Source organism: Corythoichthys intestinalis, chromosome 9 (assembly GCF_030265065.1).
Source record: "Corythoichthys intestinalis isolate RoL2023-P3 chromosome 9, ASM3026506v1, whole genome shotgun sequence".
In the NCBI taxonomy this organism is placed as follows: domain Eukaryota; kingdom Metazoa; phylum Chordata; class Actinopteri; order Syngnathiformes; family Syngnathidae; genus Corythoichthys; species Corythoichthys intestinalis.
The window spans coordinates 53,669,677-53,691,442 of NC_080403.1; the positions used below are offsets into that span (position 1 = coordinate 53,669,677).

Sequence of the window (21,766 nt, forward strand, 5' to 3'; positions counted from 1 at the left end):
CATTTTGGCATTGCATTAAGAAAAAAATGAATAAAACTCGGAAGAATATATACATTCAACATACAGTACATAAGTACTGTATTTGTTTATTATGACAATAAATCCTCAAGATGGCATTTACATTATTAACATTCTTTCTGTGAGAGGGATCAAAGGATAGAAAGACTTGTAATTCTTAAAGGATAAATGTGACTTTGTATATTGTGATGAAATATTGCCATATAGTGTATTTGTTGAGCTTTCAGGAAATGATACTGTAGCCATTTAACTGTTCTGCCCAAATGCATGATGGGAATTTCAACCATGACTGTGCGTTGTGGTACCAATTGATATATCTTCTCTACGTTGGGAAATAACATAGGGTGTTAGGAAAAAGATCAATTACTACCTTTCTTCCCCACATTGCTTCCCACGATATTTCTAATCATAGGGAGAGGGATTGTAAGGCTTTAGCCAATTTAAAAAAGGCTCCAAAGGCTGCCAAAATTCACTCTACTCATTTTAGCCTTTTAGCTTTATATATAGGTGAAACGGCGCCATTACAAATTGAACACGACAATGCGTGAGTGGGTCGTGCAGCGCATACGTTAATTGCGTTAAATATTTTCACGTGATAAATTTTTTTTAAAATTAATTACCGCCGTTAACGGCATAAATTTGATAACCCTACTTTAAGCCAAAACTAAAGACTCTGGATGAGTGTAAGACATTTTGTCTGTAACGTTAAATACAATTAGAAAACGATTTAATTAAAAAATATATATACAATAAAATAGGCATGTCCGATATTTTTTTGCTGATTCCGATACTTTGAAAATGATGTGCTCGGACCTGATCGATCGGGACGCCGATTGATCGGGACATCTCTAATTACAGCCCTTGTATTTAGTTAAAAAAAACGACTTTAAAAAATTATTCACTCGCATATTTTAAACTTTTAAACAAATTAGGTCACAATGAAAAAATTGGCGTCTGTGAAAAAGTCATGGATATCTACCTCATAACTATCGCTTAATTGTATTTTTTTTCGTTTCTGTCGCATTTACCCCAATATTTTAGATGATAAATAATCGATCCAAACAAAGAAAAAAAAAAAAAAATTTTAAAAGGGTAAATATATAAAAATGAAAATCTCCATCGGGACATCTCTAATTTTAAGCTTTCCAATGATGCATCACACATGCATATCGGACAGTTTTGAAATTTAGCCAATTTGGGGGTCTCAGAGTGGAACTTCAAGTCACCTGAGTGTTTTCCGCCATATATACTGGGATGTACACTGCTGGCCTAAAGTATTGGCACCCCTGCAATTCTGTCAGATAATGCTCAATTTCTCCCAGAAAATGATTGCAATTACAAATACTTTGGTAGTAATATCTTCATTTATTTTGCTGGCAATGAAAAAACACAAAACACAATGGGAAAAAAAATTAAAATCATTATCATTTTACACAAAACTCCCAAAAATGGGCCGGACAAAAGTATTGGCACCCATTGAAAAATCATGTGATGCTTCTCTAATTTCTGTAATTAACAGCACATGTTACTTACCTGTGGCACATAACAGGTGGTGGCAATAACTAAATCACACTTGCAGCCAGTTAAAATGGATTAAAGTTTACTCAACCTCTGTCCTGTGTCCTTGTGTGTACCACATTGAGCATCGAGAAAAGAAAGAAGACCAAAGAACTGTCTGAGGACTTGAAAAGCAAAATTGTGAGGAAGCATGGGCAATTTCAGGGTTACAAGTCCATATCCAAAGACCTGAATGTTCCTGTGTCCACCGTGCGCAGTGTCATCAATAATTGTAAAGCCGATGGCACTGTGGCTCACTACTGACAAAAATAACGCCGTTAGTAACGCTGTTATACTATAATGCCGTTATTAACAACACTGGTAATAATTGTAAAAGGCCTACCATAAAGGGGTTAATGCGCAAATGCTTTTCCATCACTCTGTACAGTATTGTGGCGAGCGACGCACGACCCACTGAAAAGATTTTTCTTTGGTCTCTTCTTTCTTCTGATTAAAGAAATGGATTAAAATACAGTCCCTGACAAAAGTCTTGTCGCTTATCCATTTTGTAGAAACAATTGCTAATAAACGGACTTTTAATTATTCAATTGGTTTCAGAAATGGCTATATGAAAGCTAAGACCCTCCCAAATAATGTTGAATGTACAAAAATATATTTATTTCCCTGAAAAAAGATTTATCTTTTAATGAAGACGTCAAGGTCAAATTTTGGCAAGACAAAAGGTTTGTCGCCTACAGAAAGTAGTGTGAAAATTGAACAAAAACTGTACTTCAAATACAAAAATATGTTACATAACATAAGCGAATTAAGTAATGGTGCTGTGAGATCCAAATTTAATATTTTGTATGACTTCCATGGGCTTGAAGGACTGCATCCATGCGGTTCGGCAAGGATTCATACAATTTATTGATGAAGTCATCAGGAACATAAAAAAAAAGCAGTCTTGCATGCCCAGAGTTCATCAACATTCTTGGGTTTCGTCTTCCATGCTTCCTGTTTCATCCTACCCCAGACATGCTCAATGCTGTTCATGTCTGGTGACTGGGCTGGCCAGTCCTAGAGGATCTTGATCTTCTTTGCCTTGAGGAACTTTGAGGTAGAGATTGAAGTATGCGATGGAGCACCATCCTGCTGCAGAATTTGTCCCTTTTTATGGTTAGGAATGAAAGAGGCAGCTAAGATTTGTTGATATTTCCCTTTGCAGATCTCTCAGGGTGCAGACAAAAAATTTAAAAAAATAAAAATTAAAAAACCGTGTGACATTTGCCAAGGCCCACAGCCTGTCAAAAGGATGGACACTAGAAAAGTGGCAAAAGGTGGATTTTTCAGATGAATCTTCCATTGAATTACACCACAGTCGCTGCAAATATTGCAGGAGACCTATTGGAGCCCGCATGGATCCGAGATTCACTCAGAAAAAAGTGAAGTTTGGTGGTGGCAAAATCATGGCCAGGGGTTACATCCAGTATGGGGGTGTGCGAGAGATCTGCAGGGTGGAAGACAACATAAATAGTCTGAAATATCAACAAATCTTAGCTGCCTCTTACATTCCTAACCATAAAAAGGGACAAATTCTGCAGCAAGATGGTGCTTCATCGCATACTTCAATCTCTACCTCAAAGTTCCTCAAGGCAAAGAAGATCAAGATCCTCCAGGACTGGCCAGCCCAGTCACCAGACATGAACATCATTGAGCATGTCTGGGGTAGGATAAAAGAGGAAGCATGGAAGATGAAACCCAAGAATGTTGATGAACTCTGGGAGGCATGCAAGACTGCTTTCTTTGATGTTCCTGATGACTTCATCAATAAATTGTATGAATCCTTGCCAAAGCCCATGGAAGTCAATACAAAATTTTAAATTTGGGTCTCACCGCACCACTACTTAATTTGGTTATGTTATGCTATGCAACATATTTTTGTATTTGAAGTACATTTTTTGTTCAATTTTCACACTACTTTCTGTAGGCGACAAAACTTTTATGCTAAAATTTGACCTTTATGTCTTCATTAAATGATCAATCTTCTTTCAGTGAAACAAATATATTTTTGTCCATTCAACATCATTTGGGAGGATCTTAGCTTTCATATGAGCCATTTCTGAAACCATTTGAATCATTAAAAGCCAGGTTATTAGCCATTGTTTCTACAAAATGGATAAGCGACAAGACTTTTGTCAGGGACTGTATATTCACCATAAATTTCCTAGAAGTGATCAATGATCACTTTGTCTGATTTCGTTTGTCTTCTTTTTTCTGTAATGTCAGTTGTTGATTTAATAAATGATCTTAATTCACCGTCTCATTTCTCCCACTCCAACCTGATCCAGACACCACTGCAGGCATTCGAATGGAGCGGTCGGGCTTCAACCGCCACGAGCAGAACGTGTACTTCCTTCCCATACTGGTGGTGGACAGCGGCCCACCTTCTCTTAGCTCTACGGGGACCCTGACCATTCACATCTGCGGCTGTGACACAGGTGAGCACCATTAGCAGCGATCACCATCACCGTCAGCCGCATTCAAAGGTCACCCGTGTTGTTGTTGTTTTTTGCACATTAGCCTGTTAGCTAACAAGGCCACAAAGGAGGATTAAATATAATATTAACTACACTATTCCATTCTGGATGACTTCAACGATAAATGTCCAATGCATTTGTCCATCCAAATGAATGCCGTCGATGGGAACTAATGACTTAATTGATGTTCGTTGATATTGAGAGCATTTTTTCCCCTCTGCTTTTTTTATACAGATGGATCCATCCAGTCCTGTAACGCTACCGCTTACGTAATGAGTGCAGCTCTAAGCCCCGGGGCTCTTATAGCACTGCTGGTGTGCATGCTCATCCTTATAGGTAAGTCACAGGTGTAAAACTAATGGCCCGGGGGCCAGATCTGGCCCGTCACATGTTTTTGTGTGGCCCTACAAAGGAAATCATGTGCACCGACTTCGTTTCTCACTAAAATACAATTTCTGTAGTCCTTCATGTAAGATTGAGGCCTCCAGAAATAAGAAAAAAATAAATAAAATAAAAAATCTGTTTTTAAAAAACATAGAATGGTAAATAAATGCAAACACATTTGTTAAGAAATTGAAAAGAGGATATTTACTGATTTTTTTTCATTTTTGATAATTAAAAAACAAAAAAGTGAATAAATAATTAAATCAAAGATGTTCACTCTTTCTCACTTTTTCCTCTCATCCCCTTTTTTAATGAAATAAATTTAATAAACTAAATATTTAAAATTAAAATGAGTACTGTTTCACCCTTATTTGTTTAAATAATTAAAATGTGTAAAAAAAAAAAGAAAAAAGTGTTTTCCCTATTTTTAATTAAGTAAATTAAATTAATTTTTTTTTTTTAAATTAAAATGCATCTTTACTGTTTCCCCCTTTTTTGTTTAAATATTTGAAATGTGAATTAAAACCTGTTTTTTTAATCAAATAAATTAAAAAAAAAAAGAAATAATAAATATATAAAGAAGAGTATACTTAGTGTTTTTCCCTTAATTAATTAAGTAAATTAGGTTGTACTAAATTACATTTTTAAATTAAAATGTGTCTTTACTGTTTCCCCCCTTTTTTGTTAAATATTTGAAATGTGAATTAAAACCTGTTTTTAAATCAAATAAGTTAAAAAAAAAAAGAAATTAAAAATGTATAAAGAAGAGTATACTTAGTGTTTTTCCTTAATTAAGTAAATTAAATTGTAATAAATTTTAAAATTAAAATGTGTCTTTACTGTTTCCCCCTTTTTTTTGTTTAAATATTTAAAATGTGAATTAAAACCCTTTTTTTAATCAAGTACATTAAAAAAAGGAAATGAAAATATATGAGTATATTTCATGTTTTTCCCTTTTTTTAATTAATTAAATTTAAGTAAATTAAATATTTAAAATTTAATGAGTCTTTACTGTTCCCCCTTTTTTTGTTTAAATAATTCAAATGTGAATTAAAACCAGTTTTTTAATGTTTAAATAATTAAAATGTGAATTAAAACCAGTTTTTAATCAAATAAATTAAAAAAGAAAAAAAGAAAATGCAAAAATATATAATAGTATACTGTTTCTTTTTATTTAAAGTAAAAACAAAAAAAACGTTAAAATAAAAGTGAGTATTTAATGTCCCCCCCCTTATTTTGTTCCGCGATAAAATGTAAATTAAAACATCTGTGTTAAAAAAATAAAATCTAAGAAAAAATAAAATTGAAAAATATATAAATAAGTGTATACTTGGTGATTTTACCTTTTTAATTTTTGTTTTGTATTGTGTTTTATTGATTTATTGATAAAAAAAATAAAAATAAATGAATATAGAAGTGAATCTTTACTGGGTTCTCTCAAAATAAAAAAGGAGAAGAAACAAATAATTCCAATAAGAGGCTCAACAACATGGATTTTAAGCATTTTTGGATCAACAATATCGCTATACGATTCATCGGCTCCCAAAATAGCGGTCATTTGCTAACCGATTCGATAAATGTCGGCAGCTATAGTTCACTTGCACACTCCATTAATATTGGCCTGGGGCGCTGATCAGGTCAACTACGCAAGATTATACAGTACATTTGATAAAGCCGCGTCCTCAAAAAAAGATTTTCAATATTTAACACTGAGCTCCAACAACATGAATTTTATATAGTAGAGCTCATGTCTTTTCTGCCCGAGAGCGTCGCCGCCGCCGTTAGGCGCTATGAACTCGTTCTCGCCGAGCCAAGCTCCTGTTAACCCCGCTGAACTTTGTGTGTCCCGCGGTCCTCCATGCCAACTGTTTTTAAATATCTGGTCAAGTTGTGGAGTCTGAGCTCGATAAAACCACATCTGAGGAAAACAATCAGAAACTATGTTCTTACTCGGCAACATGCTGTGTAAGTTTCAGATTCAAGACTATGTGTTAAGGACAAATTAAATCATTAAAATGTTTCTGAGTGCTGGCAAAGCTGAGAAATTCTTGGATTGGTATAGATAATAGCTTGCTTTGAAAGTGCAGTTTATAAGATTGGCGGCACAAAAACAAGATGTCCTTGCCGTCAAGTGTCATATTTTTTTCACATAGAGCAATTTTTCATATTCCAAGTTGTTCTATTTATTTGCGGCAAAGCAGTTTTTTTATTATTGCAAACACTGTGTAAGCATTAACACCATAACGTATGTCATTCATTATGCTCTTATATCGCCAATGCATTACTTTATACATGAAAATCTTTCAAAGACATGAAATATGCTTGAAAACGGAAGAGCAAATACCATACTTGGTGTCTTTTTTAGCATTTGGTTGAGTGAAAAGTAAGGTTTCTGTTTGGATTTTATGTTTATGAATAGTGAGGTATGACGATAAATAGCACATTCACTAGCATATGGCGGAAAACACTCAGGTGACTTGCATACCTGTTAAGTTTCACGATTTGGTCGGGAGACTCCCGATTTTGACCCCAATGCTCACGCCTCACGATTAGAAAGCCAAATCTCCCGAATTTTCCAAAAATTTCATTTTTTTTTTTTTTTTTACGTTTTTGTTTGTCACCGTTTTGTAACGATACCATTCGGCCCGATTCGGAAAGTGACCAACAACGAATAGCCTGGCCGTCTCCGACTTCCCTGCCCTCCCTCCCCTTCAGAGCTGGAAAAGCCCAACCAAACATCTGACAGGGAGGGAAGAGGCGAAGCACCACCGACTTCCCAAGATGCTGGCACTAATAAACCGGTTTTTAGACTGGATCAAGTCTTTATTTTGGAAGGAAGAGATGGAGCTGATCCTGGTCGGCCTCCAGTATTCGGGAAAAACGACGTTCGTCAACGTAATTGCCGTAAGTCTTACCTGCCAGCGATAGCTAACTAGCCTAATGCTAATAGAATTAGAGCTAATGATGGGAGAACGATGACGAGGAAGAAGTCGCTGCTTTACTCTGTGTTTTCGTGGATCAAACATCATGGAATATTAAACCACTGCGGTCCTACCCCCACAATATATGAATTTAAGTGAGAAAGCGTATCGTTACTTACTTGAAGTTTAATCATTTAGATTTGCTATTATGCTAAAGCTAAAGTGTATACTATACACTTTATTACATTATATCATTATTACTGTGCTGAAACAAAAAATATAAAGTTTCAATTCTAGGTTACAATTCAATTAAAAAACTGCCATGACAAAGATACTTTTAAAAACATATATGATTAATTTTCTAAATGATGTAATTAATGTTTTTAATCTTGCTGATTTAGTCTGACGAAACCCTAATTGGAGTGATGGTTGATGAGATGAAGAGGCTGCTGAGGAAGCTGATGTCCAAATTTGTGCAAATGGATGTGATCAGGAAAGCTGAGGATATCCTAGATGTTGATTACAGGAACAAGGAGAACTGGCATGACACAGGCAACATAGCAGTATCACACGATGCCAGACAATACATGGAGCAAGTTGAAGACTATCTCTGATGCCACCAAAAAGAGGTTCTTTGACAGTGTAGTTAATTTTTACACAAGTGTTGTGACCAAAATGAACTTGAAAAAAAATGGTTGCATTTTGTCTTAGCGATTGTCGCGCGCGCGCGTCATCGGGGTTGGCAAACAGAAATCTCCCCATTTGCAATTTCTACAACTTAACAGGTATGGACTTGAAGTTCCGCTTTGAGACCCCCAATATGGCCAAATTCCAAAATTGTCCCGTATGCACGTGTGATACATCATTGGAAAGCATAAAATCTCAATTTTCTGGGGGAACAAAAAATTTGAACAGGAGGGCTTTTTTTTTTTTTTTTTTTTTTTTTTTTTTTTTTTTTAAATACTTTCTTTTTTAAACAGCAAAATCCTAACTTACGGTGGCCGAGAGGTGTCAGGCGAAATACAAAGTCCAAACACTTTGCAAACAGAAAAAGCACGAACCCCAATTGCAACCGCTTTGCAAAAGATAAAAAGCACGAATGCAAACTGCCACAACATGATCCCCAATTCCTAAAGCGTGATCGCAAATTGGCAAAAGCAAATTGGCACGAACATAGCGCAAACAAATTCCATTTTGCAGTAAATTGGGGGGCTTGAGATATTAATTTCAAGTGATAACATCCCTCTAAATTAATTACGAGTGGGGACCTCACTCGTAGCTTTTTCTTAGCTTAGCTCTTGCAGCTAATGGAGCGTACCAACTCTCTCAATTACAGAGGGGTGTCCTAACAAGGCTAGCATGAACGTAGCGCAAACAATTTCGGGTCTATTTTGCAATAAATTAGGGGGCTTGAGATATTAATTTCGAGTGATGACATCCCTCTAAGCCCCCAAGTATGTTTTGCTGCCAATGGAACTGGTGCTTTACAGAGAGTAAATGGGATAATGAAGAAGGAGGATTACCTTCAAATTCTCCAAGATAACTTAACGTCATCAGCCCGAAGATTGGGTCTTGGGTGCAGTTGGGTGTTCCAACAGGACAATGACCCCAAACACACATCAAAAGTGGTAACGGAATGGCTAAATCAGGCTAGAATTAAGGTTTTCGAATGGCCTTCCCAAACTCCTGACTTAAACCCCATTGAGAACTTGTGGACAATGCTGAAGAAACAAGTCCATGTCAGAAAACCATCAAATTTAACTGAACTGCACCAATTCTGTCAAGAGGAGTGGTCAAAGATTCAACCAGAAGCTTGCCAGAAGCTTGTGGACTGCTACCAAAAGCGCCTAATTGAAGTGAAAATGGCCAAGGGACGTGTTACTAAATATTAGCGCTGCTGTATGTATATTTTTGACCCAGCAGATTTGATCACTTTTTTCTGTTCACCCATAATAAAGTCATAAAAGAACCAAACTTCATGAATGTTTTTTGTGACAAAGAAGTATCTGTTCCAATCACTCTATCAGAGAAAAATCAGAGTTGTAGAAATAACTGGAAACTCAAGAGAGCCATGACATTATGTTCTTCACTAGTGGATGTAAACTTTTGACCACAACTGTATAGCAATATACAAAGTGTCATCTTTTTCATTATTTACTTATGTTTTTTTAACTTCTGGGTCATCGTCTTTGCAATTGTCTTGCGAGCCATTTGCTGTCATGTTGTGACAATTGGCATTCGTGCTTTTGCATATTTGGAATCGCGCTTTAGGAATTGGGGATTGTGTTGTGGCAATTTGCATTCGTGCTTTTTATCTTTTGCAAAGCGTTTACAATTGGGGTTCGTGCTTTTTTTATTTGCAAAGTGTTTGGACTTTGCATTTCGCCTGACACCTCTCGGCCACCGTACTAACTGGAGGTAAGAGCACACAAGAGCATAATTAAAGACTCCATGATTTTAACTAGGGCTGTCAAAATTATCACGTTAACGGGCGGTAATTCATTTTTTTAATTAATCACATAAAATATTTGACGCATTTAACGCACATGCCCCGCTCAAACAGATTAAAATGACAGCACAGTGTCATGTCCACTTGTTTCTTGTGGGGTTTTTTTGTGTTTTGTCACCCTCTGCTGGCGCTTGAGTGCGACTGATTTTATGGGTTTCAGCACCATGAGCATTGTGTAATTATTGACAACAATGGCGAGCTACTAGTTTATTTTTTGATTGAAAATTTTACAAATTTATCAAAACGAAAACAATAAGAGGGGTTTTAATATAAAATTTCTATAACTTGTACTAACATTTATCTTTGAAGAACTAAAAGTCTTTCTATCCATGGATCGCTTTAAGAGAATCTTAATAATGTTAATGCCATCTTGTTGATTTATTGTTATAATAAACAAATACAGTACTTATGTACCATATGTTGAATGTATATATCCGTCTTGTGTCTGATCTTTCCATTCCAACAATAATTTACAGAAAAATATGGCATATTTTATAGGTTTGAATTGCGATTAATTGCGATTAATTACAATTAATTAATTTTTAAGCTGTGATTAACTTGATTCAAAATTTTAATTGTTTGACAGCCCTAATATAAACCGATTTTTTTTAATTGACACGGCCACGTTGTGTTGAAGAAACGTATGCGGCGACCCGTTGCGACCATTACGGTACGTGACGTCACCATTTTGTTTCGGTAATACTTCACTTTAAACGGCCGAATGATTTCGTCTGTGTTAAATTCTGCTTTTTTCACTCTTCATAAAACACAGAATTTAGTTTTTTGAACTCATTTGAGCCAATGTTTATTGCGGCTCCGCAATTCGGACCATAACAAACATAACAACAGACTTCTTGTGTGTGTCCGTCAACTATATCTGTCCCTCGGGAAACCCTAACCCAAATAACAATAGTTCCTATTGTTACTGTCGTGTTGACAGCAATGAGCTCTCACGGATTTCCGACTTACGTTCTCACTTTCATTTTACCGTATCAATCCATGGAAGAAACATTTATTCATCTTGATGAAACGAGCAAGTTAAACAGCAGCCTTTAAAAGAAAAGTCACATCTGTTTTGTTTTTTCTCCTAGATTCTGGTAAGTTGGAGAAGTTGTCAAATCATATTATTACCGTAAATATTGTTAGTTTATGGTAATGTTTTGAACTACCAATGGGCTATGCTTGTGCTGTGTTTCACCAGTCAAAAAAATGACATTTCTGTATCTGTACACGAGCTCTGTTTTCTTGTATTCTTGTATTTATTTGTGCTAAAATTAGGGTGCGCGTTATAAACGGGTACAATAATTTCCCCTAGATTTTACAAGTAAATTTGGGGTGCGCATTATACGCGGGTGCGCCTTATATTCGGGATTTTATGGTAATCTGATCTGATGAGGAATCCGATTGGAATCGTATATGCCTGCAATCTGAACGCAGCCTAAGTGTAGGTACTAGGGTTGTTCCGATCATTTTTTTTTGCTCCCGATCCGATCCCGATCATTTTAGTTTGAGTATCTGCCGATCCCGATATTTCCCGATCCGATTGCTTTTTTTTGCTCCCGTTTCAATTCCAATCATTCCCGATAATTTTTCCCGATCATATACATTTTGGCAATGCATTAAGAAAAAAATCAATAAAACTCTGACGAATATATACATTCAACATACAGTACATAAGTACTGTATTTGTTTATTATGACAATAAATCCTCAAGATGGCATTTACATTATTAACATTCTTTCTGTGAGAGGGATCCACGGATAGAAAGACTTTTGACTTTGTATATTGTGACTAAATATTGCCATCTAGTGTATTTGTTGAGCTTTCAGTAAATGATACTTCAGCATGCCCCAATGCATGATGGGAAGTGGAACCATGACTGTGCGTCGTGCTACCAATTAATATATCTTCTCTGCATTGGGAAATAAAATAAGGTGTTGAGAAAAAGATGAATTGCTACCTTGCTTCCCCACATTGCTTCTCATGAAATTTCTATTCGTAGGAAGAGGGGTTGTAAGGCTTTAGCTAATTAAAAAACGGCTCCAAAGGCTGCCAAAGTTCACTTGACTCATTTTACGCTGCCTTTTATCTCTCTATATAGGTATAATGGCGCCATTAGAGATTGAACGTGTCAATGCGTGAGTGGGTCGTGCAATGCATGCATTAATTGCGTTAAATATTTTAACGTGATATGTTTTCAAAAAAATTAATTACCGCCGTTATCGGGATAAATCTAATAACCCTACCTTAAGTCTAAACTAAACACTCTGGATGAGTGTAACATATTATGTCTGTGACGTTAAATACAATTTGAAAACGATTTAATTTTAAAAAAATATATATATATATATATAAATTAGGGCTGTCAAACGATTAAAATTTTTAATCGAGTTAATTACAGCTTAAAAATGAATTAATCGTAATTAATTGCAATTAATCGCAATTCAAACCATCTATAAAATATGCTATATTTTTCTGTAAATTATATATATATATTCTGTAAAATAGTTGGAATGGAAAGATAAGACACAAGATGGATATATACATTCAACATACGGTACATAAGGACTGTAGTGGGCATTTCACTGTACTGTCATTTAAATCTGTCTATGCTGTCCTCACTCCAAAGCGTCTACTTTTTCCAAAGCTAGACATCTAGTGAACGACGCCTTAATAATCAGACTTCTTCCTTTTTCATCTCATTTATTAATAAAATGGCCTCAAACCATTGTCCTCTTTAGACCGTCGAAAAACTACCAAAAAAAAGTACAAAAGCATTGCATTAGCATCAACGTTAGCTTAGCACGCTATACAGGTTCACTAAACATAAACAAAAAGCGTCTCATACATTAAATATAACATTTTGCTAACTAACATAATATGTACATTCTTTACAACAACCATACTTACGGACAAATCTTGTCCAAGGATCATATAAGCACAACGTTACAACCTAGACGTCAGCCCGAGACGTCGTGCAACCATATTGAACTGGCAAGAAAACAATAAACCATGTCGCAAAGCGTCCAAAAGAGTTCGCTGTTAGACAGCACGAAAAGCCTTGCTGTAAAACTTACCAAAAGGCAGAATACTGTCCGAGCGGGACATGTGCGTTAATTGCGTCAAATATTTTAACGTGATTAATTAAAAAAAATAATTACCGCCTGTTAACGCGATAATTTTGACAGCCCTAATCAGAGGTTGCGCTAGACATTTTCGTTGTCTGTCATTTTGACTGACAGGGTCATAAAAATCCGGTCATAATCTATTTTTACCAGTCACTGAAATTTTTAAAATGATAATGATGACATATTCAATAGTATTTAGTTTTCATTCATTTTTAATTTTGTAACGCTTGCTTGGCGGCGAAAAATTAGACACTGAAGTTGTATTTTTCTCCCTCTTTTTACTCTGCTTACCGCCAACAACACCAACAAAACAACTCCACTCCCAAAGAAAAAGAGGCAACCATATAGACCCCAATCACCAACGTCACACAATGATCTTAATTGTGGTTGTCAGCCCAAAATCTTCTAGATATATATTAAATGCATCTTACCAGATATAAAATGACTACTACATAGTCTGTGGTGATCGTTTGGTGCCCCGATTTCTTGTCGAATTACAGCAGTCCATCTCGCTCTCCTCTTCGGTAATTCCAGCTCCAATAGCATATATTTAAAAATGCTACCGTTCACAAGTTCGTAGTTGGATCACGGCGATCTCGGCGAACCACCGTCTGTCACAATTCCTGCCTCTCTCGGCCTCTCCCGGGAGTCGAGCTGTCTTCATCATTGTGGAACGCAAACTATATATGTTCGATATATGTCCATCAACGTACAAGTCAAGTTGTCTTCTCTTTTATAACAGCATTTCCCAGCTGTAAACAAACGAATAAAAACTTGTAACACTTGGATATATGCGGTGCATTCAAACACGATTAGCAACAGGCGGCTAGCAGCAGTAGCAGAAGCTAGTTGTTGTAAAAATGATTAAACTTCGTAATTACAATCATCATCGTAATATCAATAGCAAAGGCAACAAGTCGTTTCATGCGCCAGATTTTAGGTTTCGTATTTTTAGAGCACATTACCTTCCATAACAGCGGGGGCATGACTGCAGGAGCTGTCAGTTTTGTCCATCTCCTTATGACCAGTACGAGCACCCATGGTTTGGAAATCGACATGGTACGAAGCATGGAGGCCTTGGCTTGGTTCTCCACCCGCCTACATCAAAATAACATTCCCGGGATCTTGTATAAAGACCTTCCAACTTCGATTCCACCGCCATTGACTTCAATGGTAAACAGGCGGAAACGGAAGGGGAAGGAAGACATAAGGATCACGCGCTGGCACACCGGGTGCACCAATAAGAACCTCGCGTTGATGTGTCAATCACGGTGCCGCCGCCAGACCCCGGTTACGCTACAATATTCTGACAGAATAGCCAACAACGTCATGCATTAAGAGAGACAATAGCTAATTAATGTGCCACCCTGTGGTCTGGGGTGTGAATTGCAACCTGTCAAAATGACTGACGGACTTCAGTTTTTTCCGTCACCGTTTTAAAAAACCGGTCAACGACGGAAAATTTCCGGTTAACGCGACCCCTGGCCCTAATATATATGAAAAAAAGGCATGGCCGATATTTTTTTGCCGATTCCAATACTTTGAAAAAGACGTGATCGGACCAGATCGATCTCTAGTAGGTACACAACAACAACAAAAATTCCCTTGTCAAGGCACCGCTGCACTATTACTTTTCCGACTTGGCGGGGGTCTCACTCTTTTGAAAACCATTTTGGCTTGTCACTTTCTATCTTCTAGGCATTGAGTAAAAAGCCCGCCTGTCATAGACGGGACTCAACACGTGCTGGTACAAATGCAAACATGAATAGACGCGGCAGCCGGCGTTGTTCCATGTGAAATTTTTCCGAATCGACTTTCCAGCAGAGGCGAGCGCACGGCGCCACCTGAATGATGGATGACACGACACCCCGCCGCTCGCGAGTGTGACTCACACCGCTATCCGTGTCTTGTAAAGAGCTCGTCCTTATGAGACTTGTTATGAATATGCTTCCATTAAGCGGAACATCTTCTCGGGAGCAGAGCATCACTTATTCATCGTCTTTTTAAAAGCATCCGCAAACACGTCGCCGAAACGTCAGAGGCAGCCTCTGCTGGCTATTATACACAACTGTGTTTGTGTTGCGTATTGTAGCCCACAGCAGCTCATTGATGGTAAAATGAAAAGATTCCAGGGCCTTTAGATACTCGCAACAAAGCGTGTGAGGAAGTATAGCGCTTTTGATTAGCTGAAGTTGGTTTGCTTTGTTGTACTATTCAGTGGAAACTTAAACCATTTTTTCAAAACGCCACATAATATAACTTGTTAGCTGTGTAAATATACAGTAAATTCCCTAGTACTCGTTGGCTGGCTTTAATGAAGATTGACATCTAATGAATTTTGACTGGTGGGGATAGCAGTAATTTTACATTGGCACCTCAACATACGAAATTAAATCGTTTCGGGGTGGCTTTAGTATCATGATTTTGTCATATAAAGAATCGCATTGTTGAAATTCGCCTCCCTAGACAAGCCGCACGGAAACCGCGACAGCTGAACAAAGTGCCGCTCTGCCGATGCTGCCTCCGCGCGCATCAACCGTGAAGGCGGAACTTCGCGCGATCATCTCTGATGTTAACCCTTTGTACTGACTCCATGTTCCAAAAGTTTGAAAAAGACTTGCCGAAAGCAGGTTGACAATTTATTTGTTGACAATGGTCAAAAACAAGGCAAAAACAGACGACGGAGGGACAATTCTAGATCCAAAACAAGGCTACATGTTTCCGAGCAGCAAAATCTGTGTTATCTCAGTGTCCAGTGTTTTTAAGTCCTTGATGTAGTGGGCCAGCTGAAGGTGTGTCCGGGCGTTGCCTTGGGATCATCCCATCCGCGTGCGATGGACGAACACGTATACCACAGGACTATATTTCCGCGTGATGTTAGAGTCATGGTTTTCCTTAAATAGCAATCACAACCCACATGCGTTGTATATGCGGTAAAACCTGAAAGGGAAACGCAACTGTAAAGAAAGTTCGGCTGGCTTGACCACGGAATTAGAAAATGCTGCTCACTTCAGACAGCAAGCAGACATAGGGATTGCGAAAAAGAGTTTATTGAATACACACAAAAAAAAACACGGGATCGCGAAAAGGGAGACAAAAAAGGGTCTGTGACAGTAGATCAAGATAAATTAAAAAAAAAAAAAAAATTAAAGAAAAAATTTAGAAAGACCTCGATGACAGGAAGACAAATGAAAAAAAAAACAAGGCAATGATGCAAGTATGATGTTAACATTATGAAGTATGTAACTGTCCCATGTCTGATTGTATGTCTTTAGGTGTATGGGGGGGACGGGACGGTTCCTTCCTTCGGGCAAATCATATCACATTTGTAATTGTCAATGATTGTCAATGACACCGATGATGATGACAATAAATATTTCATTCATTCAAGTAACAACGACGAGATATACAAACTGTTTAACAGCAGCAGGTTTATATCTTGGCAAGCCGCCTAGGATCGGTTTAACGACACTGCTCATCTGCTTGGATTCGATGCATGTACGACGTTGGGAACTCATCCCACATCTCTGTGACAAAACAATCCGATTGGCAGATTGTGCCAAAATTATGCCAGTCGTCATACTAGCTTGGCTTGCTAGCTAGCACAGCTAACATGGCGCACCCCGTAAGTCAAAACATGCACTAAATGTTATAGAATTTTAAATGAATGGCAATATATATGTGTTTCTAATAACATATTTTAGTAAAACAGAAAAACTTTGGCTCATTAGAGCCTATAAGTCTTTAAGTCCAAGGTTCCCTTTAAAGGGATTGCCCACTTTACCAAATCTGGCCAATCCAATGCTGCTCGAGTTGAGAAAAGGAAGTCATTCTGACCCTTGAAGTACTTCCAAGTGCACTGAGTTACAAGCTTGGAACAAATTAAACTTAAATGTTTCAACCCTGTTGCTGAATGGCGAAAGTTCCAGAATATATTGGCTCAAAACAGCTGAGATCTACTCCAGTTTGGTCCCTAATGAGTACACGCTCAATAGAAAATAGATGGAGGGATTATTATTGTCAATACTGGATTGCAGTTTGCAGCGTCAACTAAAAGCATGCATCTTCACTTTCCCGAGACGGGACCACCTCACTGATACATCAATTGTCGGCTGAAAATGAAGACAAATTTCTCTCTAATTACTTTACAAACAAAGCATCCCTCCCTCCCTCATTTAAAGGCCCGGTGCGGTAAATCCGTGCAACATCTGCATGCCTCCGGTCCAATTAACTTCCCATCTGCTGGGGTTGAACTTCCGGGAAGAGCGGCGCGGCGTAGCCCGGGGGCAAATTAACCGTCTTGTCAGGAGCGCTTAGCGCAACATCTGTACACACGCTCGCTGGCGGGGTATAGCGTCTGATGCACGGTGGAGAAAGTCCATCTGATTGCAGTGGCGATGCTTGGAAAAGTCACATGAGGTAATGGAATTGACGTTGAACAATTGTTATCAAATAGGCAGATTTCTGAGCGCAGTGTAGACTTTTGACGTCCAAAACATAATTGTACTCCCCACAAAAATGGTAATTTGCAACTACTGATTTTACTGGTTTTATTTATTTTTTTGCCTAAAATAATATGTACATTTTTCCCAAAAATGTTTAATAAAAAGCATGATTTCATTAACATGTCTGAAACCCAACAGGAAGTCGGGTATTGTGGATTGAATTTGAAAAAATATGCAATTTTAGTTGATTTACAGGGTGCACAGTTGAGACATTGGCGCTTAGGGGTTAGTTCGATCCTCCTCAAAATTGGTTAGGCTGTTCATGAGACACATGAGATCTAAAGTGATTAAAATGTTGAGTTTTCAATCACGGGACTGACCTGGGCGGGGTGCCAAAGTCTTGCCTGGCACGGCCAGACTGTTCTCCCTGTGTTTTTCAAACACTGAGAGAATAGTCTGGGACCCAGCCCATTAACAGCCTCTCGAGCAAGTACAAAATCAATCGACAAATCAGATTCGTTAATTTGCGTGACGTGTTCTTAACGAGCAACGTCACTCTTCCACGTCGGAAGTCGTCTCCACAACAACACAGATGGCGAACAGGAGAGCCGAGAATATGTTCCAATCCACGGTAAAATCAGTTTGAAATTACCAAAAGCACATTGACACAAGTCATTGACAACAGTCTGTCTCCTGCAAGCCATGTTGAATGAACTCCGCTCTCCTCGTATGTTTACTTCCGCGCGCAAGTCCCTCGTCCCGCCCGTCGCTGATTGGTCCACTCCGCTGTCTGTTTGCTGTGGCTTGCTCCGCCCTGGAAATTTTATCCGCTTAATGGTGGCCAGACTCAATAGCTGGAACAGCAGTGAGTCTTACTACCAGGCTAGCCAAAGTCAGCCTTTTTTTTTTTTTTTTTGGCAACACGCCAAATTCAGTAAATAACTAATAACTCACTGATACGTATTCGTATTTGGCATGTATGAGTGGTATCCCACCCTGAACACGACTGCATTGAAATATTACCATTTAAGCCTGGCGCCTCTTGCTGGGAACAGGAAACACCTTTTTTTACTAGACAGGTTCCAAAGAAAAAAATCAACTGACCTCAAACCTGCATCGGGGGAGCCTTATGACGTGTTCAGGTGCCTGATGAAAAATATTGAGGTTTCGTTGAAGCAGAGGAGTCCAAACAGCAAAGTGAAAATGACCCTCGCTATTTTGTCACACCACAAATTTTGAACAGCCGTAACGTGGCAGATATTCAACATATCTGCGCCAAACTTCTGGTGCCTGATGAGAGTCGTAACCTGGAGGGTTTGTAGGGGTCTTCTGCATCAATCCTACAGCGCCAACTAGTGGCAATAGAAAGTCACTCATTTTACCTATGCATGACCAGTTCCTTTCAAGTTGGTCAGTGTAGTTACAAGACCTTTTGTAAAACTACATTTTAAGAACCATTTCCACAATTCTGTCTGTTGCCATGACGACCCTTTGTACGCTATTAACTCATTCACTCCCAGCCATTTCCACCGGTGCAACCCTCTTCGCTCCCGGCCATTTTACTGGATTTTGACTGATTTTGCAAGGCCCACAGAAAACTCAGTTCTATTTCTATATAAACATGGAACCCACCAAAAGAAAGATTAGACCTTCTTCTTTCAGTAGGAAAAAAGTAAGTTCATATCTTTTTCCATTCTTTAGAAATCAGCACATGAAAATAGCTTAGTTTGAGCAATTTTCCAATTTCCGATGAAAAAAACAGAAATTGAGCTTTTGTGAAAGAATACATTTCAAACAAAACTTTGAATTTAACACAGCTATCTTTTGCTTTAGTTACATCCCAAAAATCTGAATAATATTTTCCTTTTACAAAATAACATAAACAACAAGACAAATAGAGCTTCTGATAGCAAAATAACAATTTATTTACACATAACTAACTGAGAGACGACGCTGTTGTGGCCGCGACAGCCGGATAAACTTTTCCCTCATCACCACCTGTCTCATAAAGATGGATTTTTTTTTAGTCTCTGCGTGGTCTGCTGGGCGAGCAGCACGGACTCAATGGCATGGTCCGCTGCACTGGTGGTCCCGGTTGTTTGCTCAGTCGTCCGCTGTCTGGCATCCTTGACGCCATCCGGTCGTCTTCCACCGGCGCCCCGGCCGTTCGTTGCCATTGAATCGGGTTGCGGGTCTTACCAAATGCACTACTGCCCTCCAGTGTCCAGTTTTATTGCATTAAAATGGATTTACAGCTTTGTGCTTTGGAGCTAAATTGAATAAAAACCAAGAGATGTCTCATGTAACAAAAAAAAAAAAAACGTAAAAGACGTATAAATACGTCTTTGGGACACTGAAACAATTAAAAATAGAATGAGTTAAAAGTAGATTTCTTCAGGGACTTCGGCAGCTTAGGGCAACGAAATTTGGCACACTTGGTCGAATTAGCCCAATTAGAAGATTCATTTTAGTTTTGAATAAGGCACCATTTTCTGTAGGACCCTCTTCAATAGAGTTTTTTTCACCTAGATGTGTGAATGTATTTCTCATATCAGGATATACAAAAACATCTATGTGAGCGATGCCCACAACACAAAAGAGGTTCCACACAAAAAAAGAGGCGGGTTTCGAGCACATGTTGGTTTCTCATGAGATGATGAGAGTGGGACGATCTGCCACCACCCTGAGCTGCGTGCCGTCCACGCTGCGTTAACTCCGAGTTGCGGCAAACTGCAAGGGCCTGTTCAGTCCTGCTTGGATTGCTATTATTCATATTTGTATGAATAATTCATTTGTTTTGCTAAGTGTAATTGCTATTTGTAATTGTACCAGCAGTATTTTTTAAGAATGTAGCGCAGGTTTTTGAGCTGTGGAACGAATTAATGGAGTTATAATGTATTCTTATGGGAAATTCCCGCTCGACATATAAACATTTCGAATTCCAAACCAGGATACCACGATCCTGGAACAAATTCAATGTTGAGATAACACGTTTAGCTGACAGCACTACTGTACAAATACAGTTGTGGTCAAAAGTTTACATACACTTGTGAAGAACATAATGTCATGGCTCTCTTGAGTTTCCAGTTATTTCTACAACTCTGATTTTTCTCCGATAGAGTGATTGGAACAGATACTTCTTTGTCACAAAAAACATTCATGAAGTTTGGTTCTTTTATGACTTCATTATGGGTGAACAGAAAAAGTGATCAAATCTGCTGGGTCAAAAATGTACATACAGCAACACAAATTAGCAATTTCTTGTGAGTGATTATTGACTTGAACAATCATTGACTTGAACAAGTCAGGAAAGTCACTTGGAGCCATTTCAAAGCATCTGCAGGTCCCAAGAGCAACAGTGCAAACTAGAGCTGAAACGAGTACTCGAGCAACTCGAGTAACTCGAGTTTAAAAACGGATCCGAGTAATTTTATTCACCTCGAGTAAGCGTTTATTTTGACAGCTCTAAGCATCACGTTTTGCTCGGACCACTTTTAATGTGGGACAACGCGCTGTCACGTGCGGAGAGGAAGAAGGGGGAAAAAAAAAAACTTACTGCAGCCGACAGCCGCCACAAACGACGCCGACGTTGCTAAATACTAGCCCGCACGATGCTACGTTGGTACAGGTAGCATCTCACGCGTCTCATAGAGATCACATGTATGTTGAACTAGATGCTAAATGACAGACTCGGCCGCGTCTGGGCAGCTTTAGTGAACAGCCGCCATCTTAAAGCAGTACAGCGCTAAGCGCTAATAAAGAGCGCTAAGCGCTAATAAATAAGATTAACGTTACTGTTCTGAAGTAACGTTAGCCCTGCGGAGGGCTAGGTTTCTATTAATTATGACCACTGTCGATGCTTGGCTAACGTGTCTTACATACAGGCTTTAACATAACATAGCATTGTGGAGTGATGAGGGTGTAAAAAAAAAACTTAATCATGCTAACTATCAATTTTAGCTCAGTAGTCATTGCTGGATAAAACACCAAGTAGCACTGGTGCTAATGTGCTCCAATACAGCCTGTATCACACATTTATTTTGAACACTGCAAAAACTCAAAATCCTATCAGGACTTGCAGTTTAGACTAACTTAAAACTTAACTAGAACTTAAAAATGGCTTGACACAAAGAGAAATTCAATTGAAAGACGTGGGAAAAAATCCAAACTTTTAAGTGATGTGTGTTATCAAGCATAACGGCATTTTTAGGTAAGATATATATAATTTTTTTTTGTAATAAGATCTAAAGTTTTTTGAGTGAAAGCAGTGAATTAGTATTTTTTTTAGAAAACGCAAGCTATCACCTGCTGCTGGGAGAAAATTGGT

At 38.2% G+C, this 21,766-nt stretch overlaps 1 protein-coding gene across 1 annotated transcript in view; it reads left to right on the forward strand.

Annotated features, from left to right (window-relative positions):
- LOC130921708 (cadherin-22-like) overlaps nucleotides 1–21,766 on the forward strand; it is a 514,730-nt gene that overhangs the window by 475,713 nt on the left and 17,251 nt on the right. Inside the window, exons 13-14 of the mRNA XM_057845921.1 lie at nucleotides 3,864–4,013; nucleotides 4,287–4,388. Coding sequence (XP_057701904.1) covers nucleotides 3,864–4,013; nucleotides 4,287–4,388 — 252 coding nt within the window. The remainder of the gene's footprint in view (nucleotides 1–3,863; nucleotides 4,014–4,286; nucleotides 4,389–21,766) is intronic.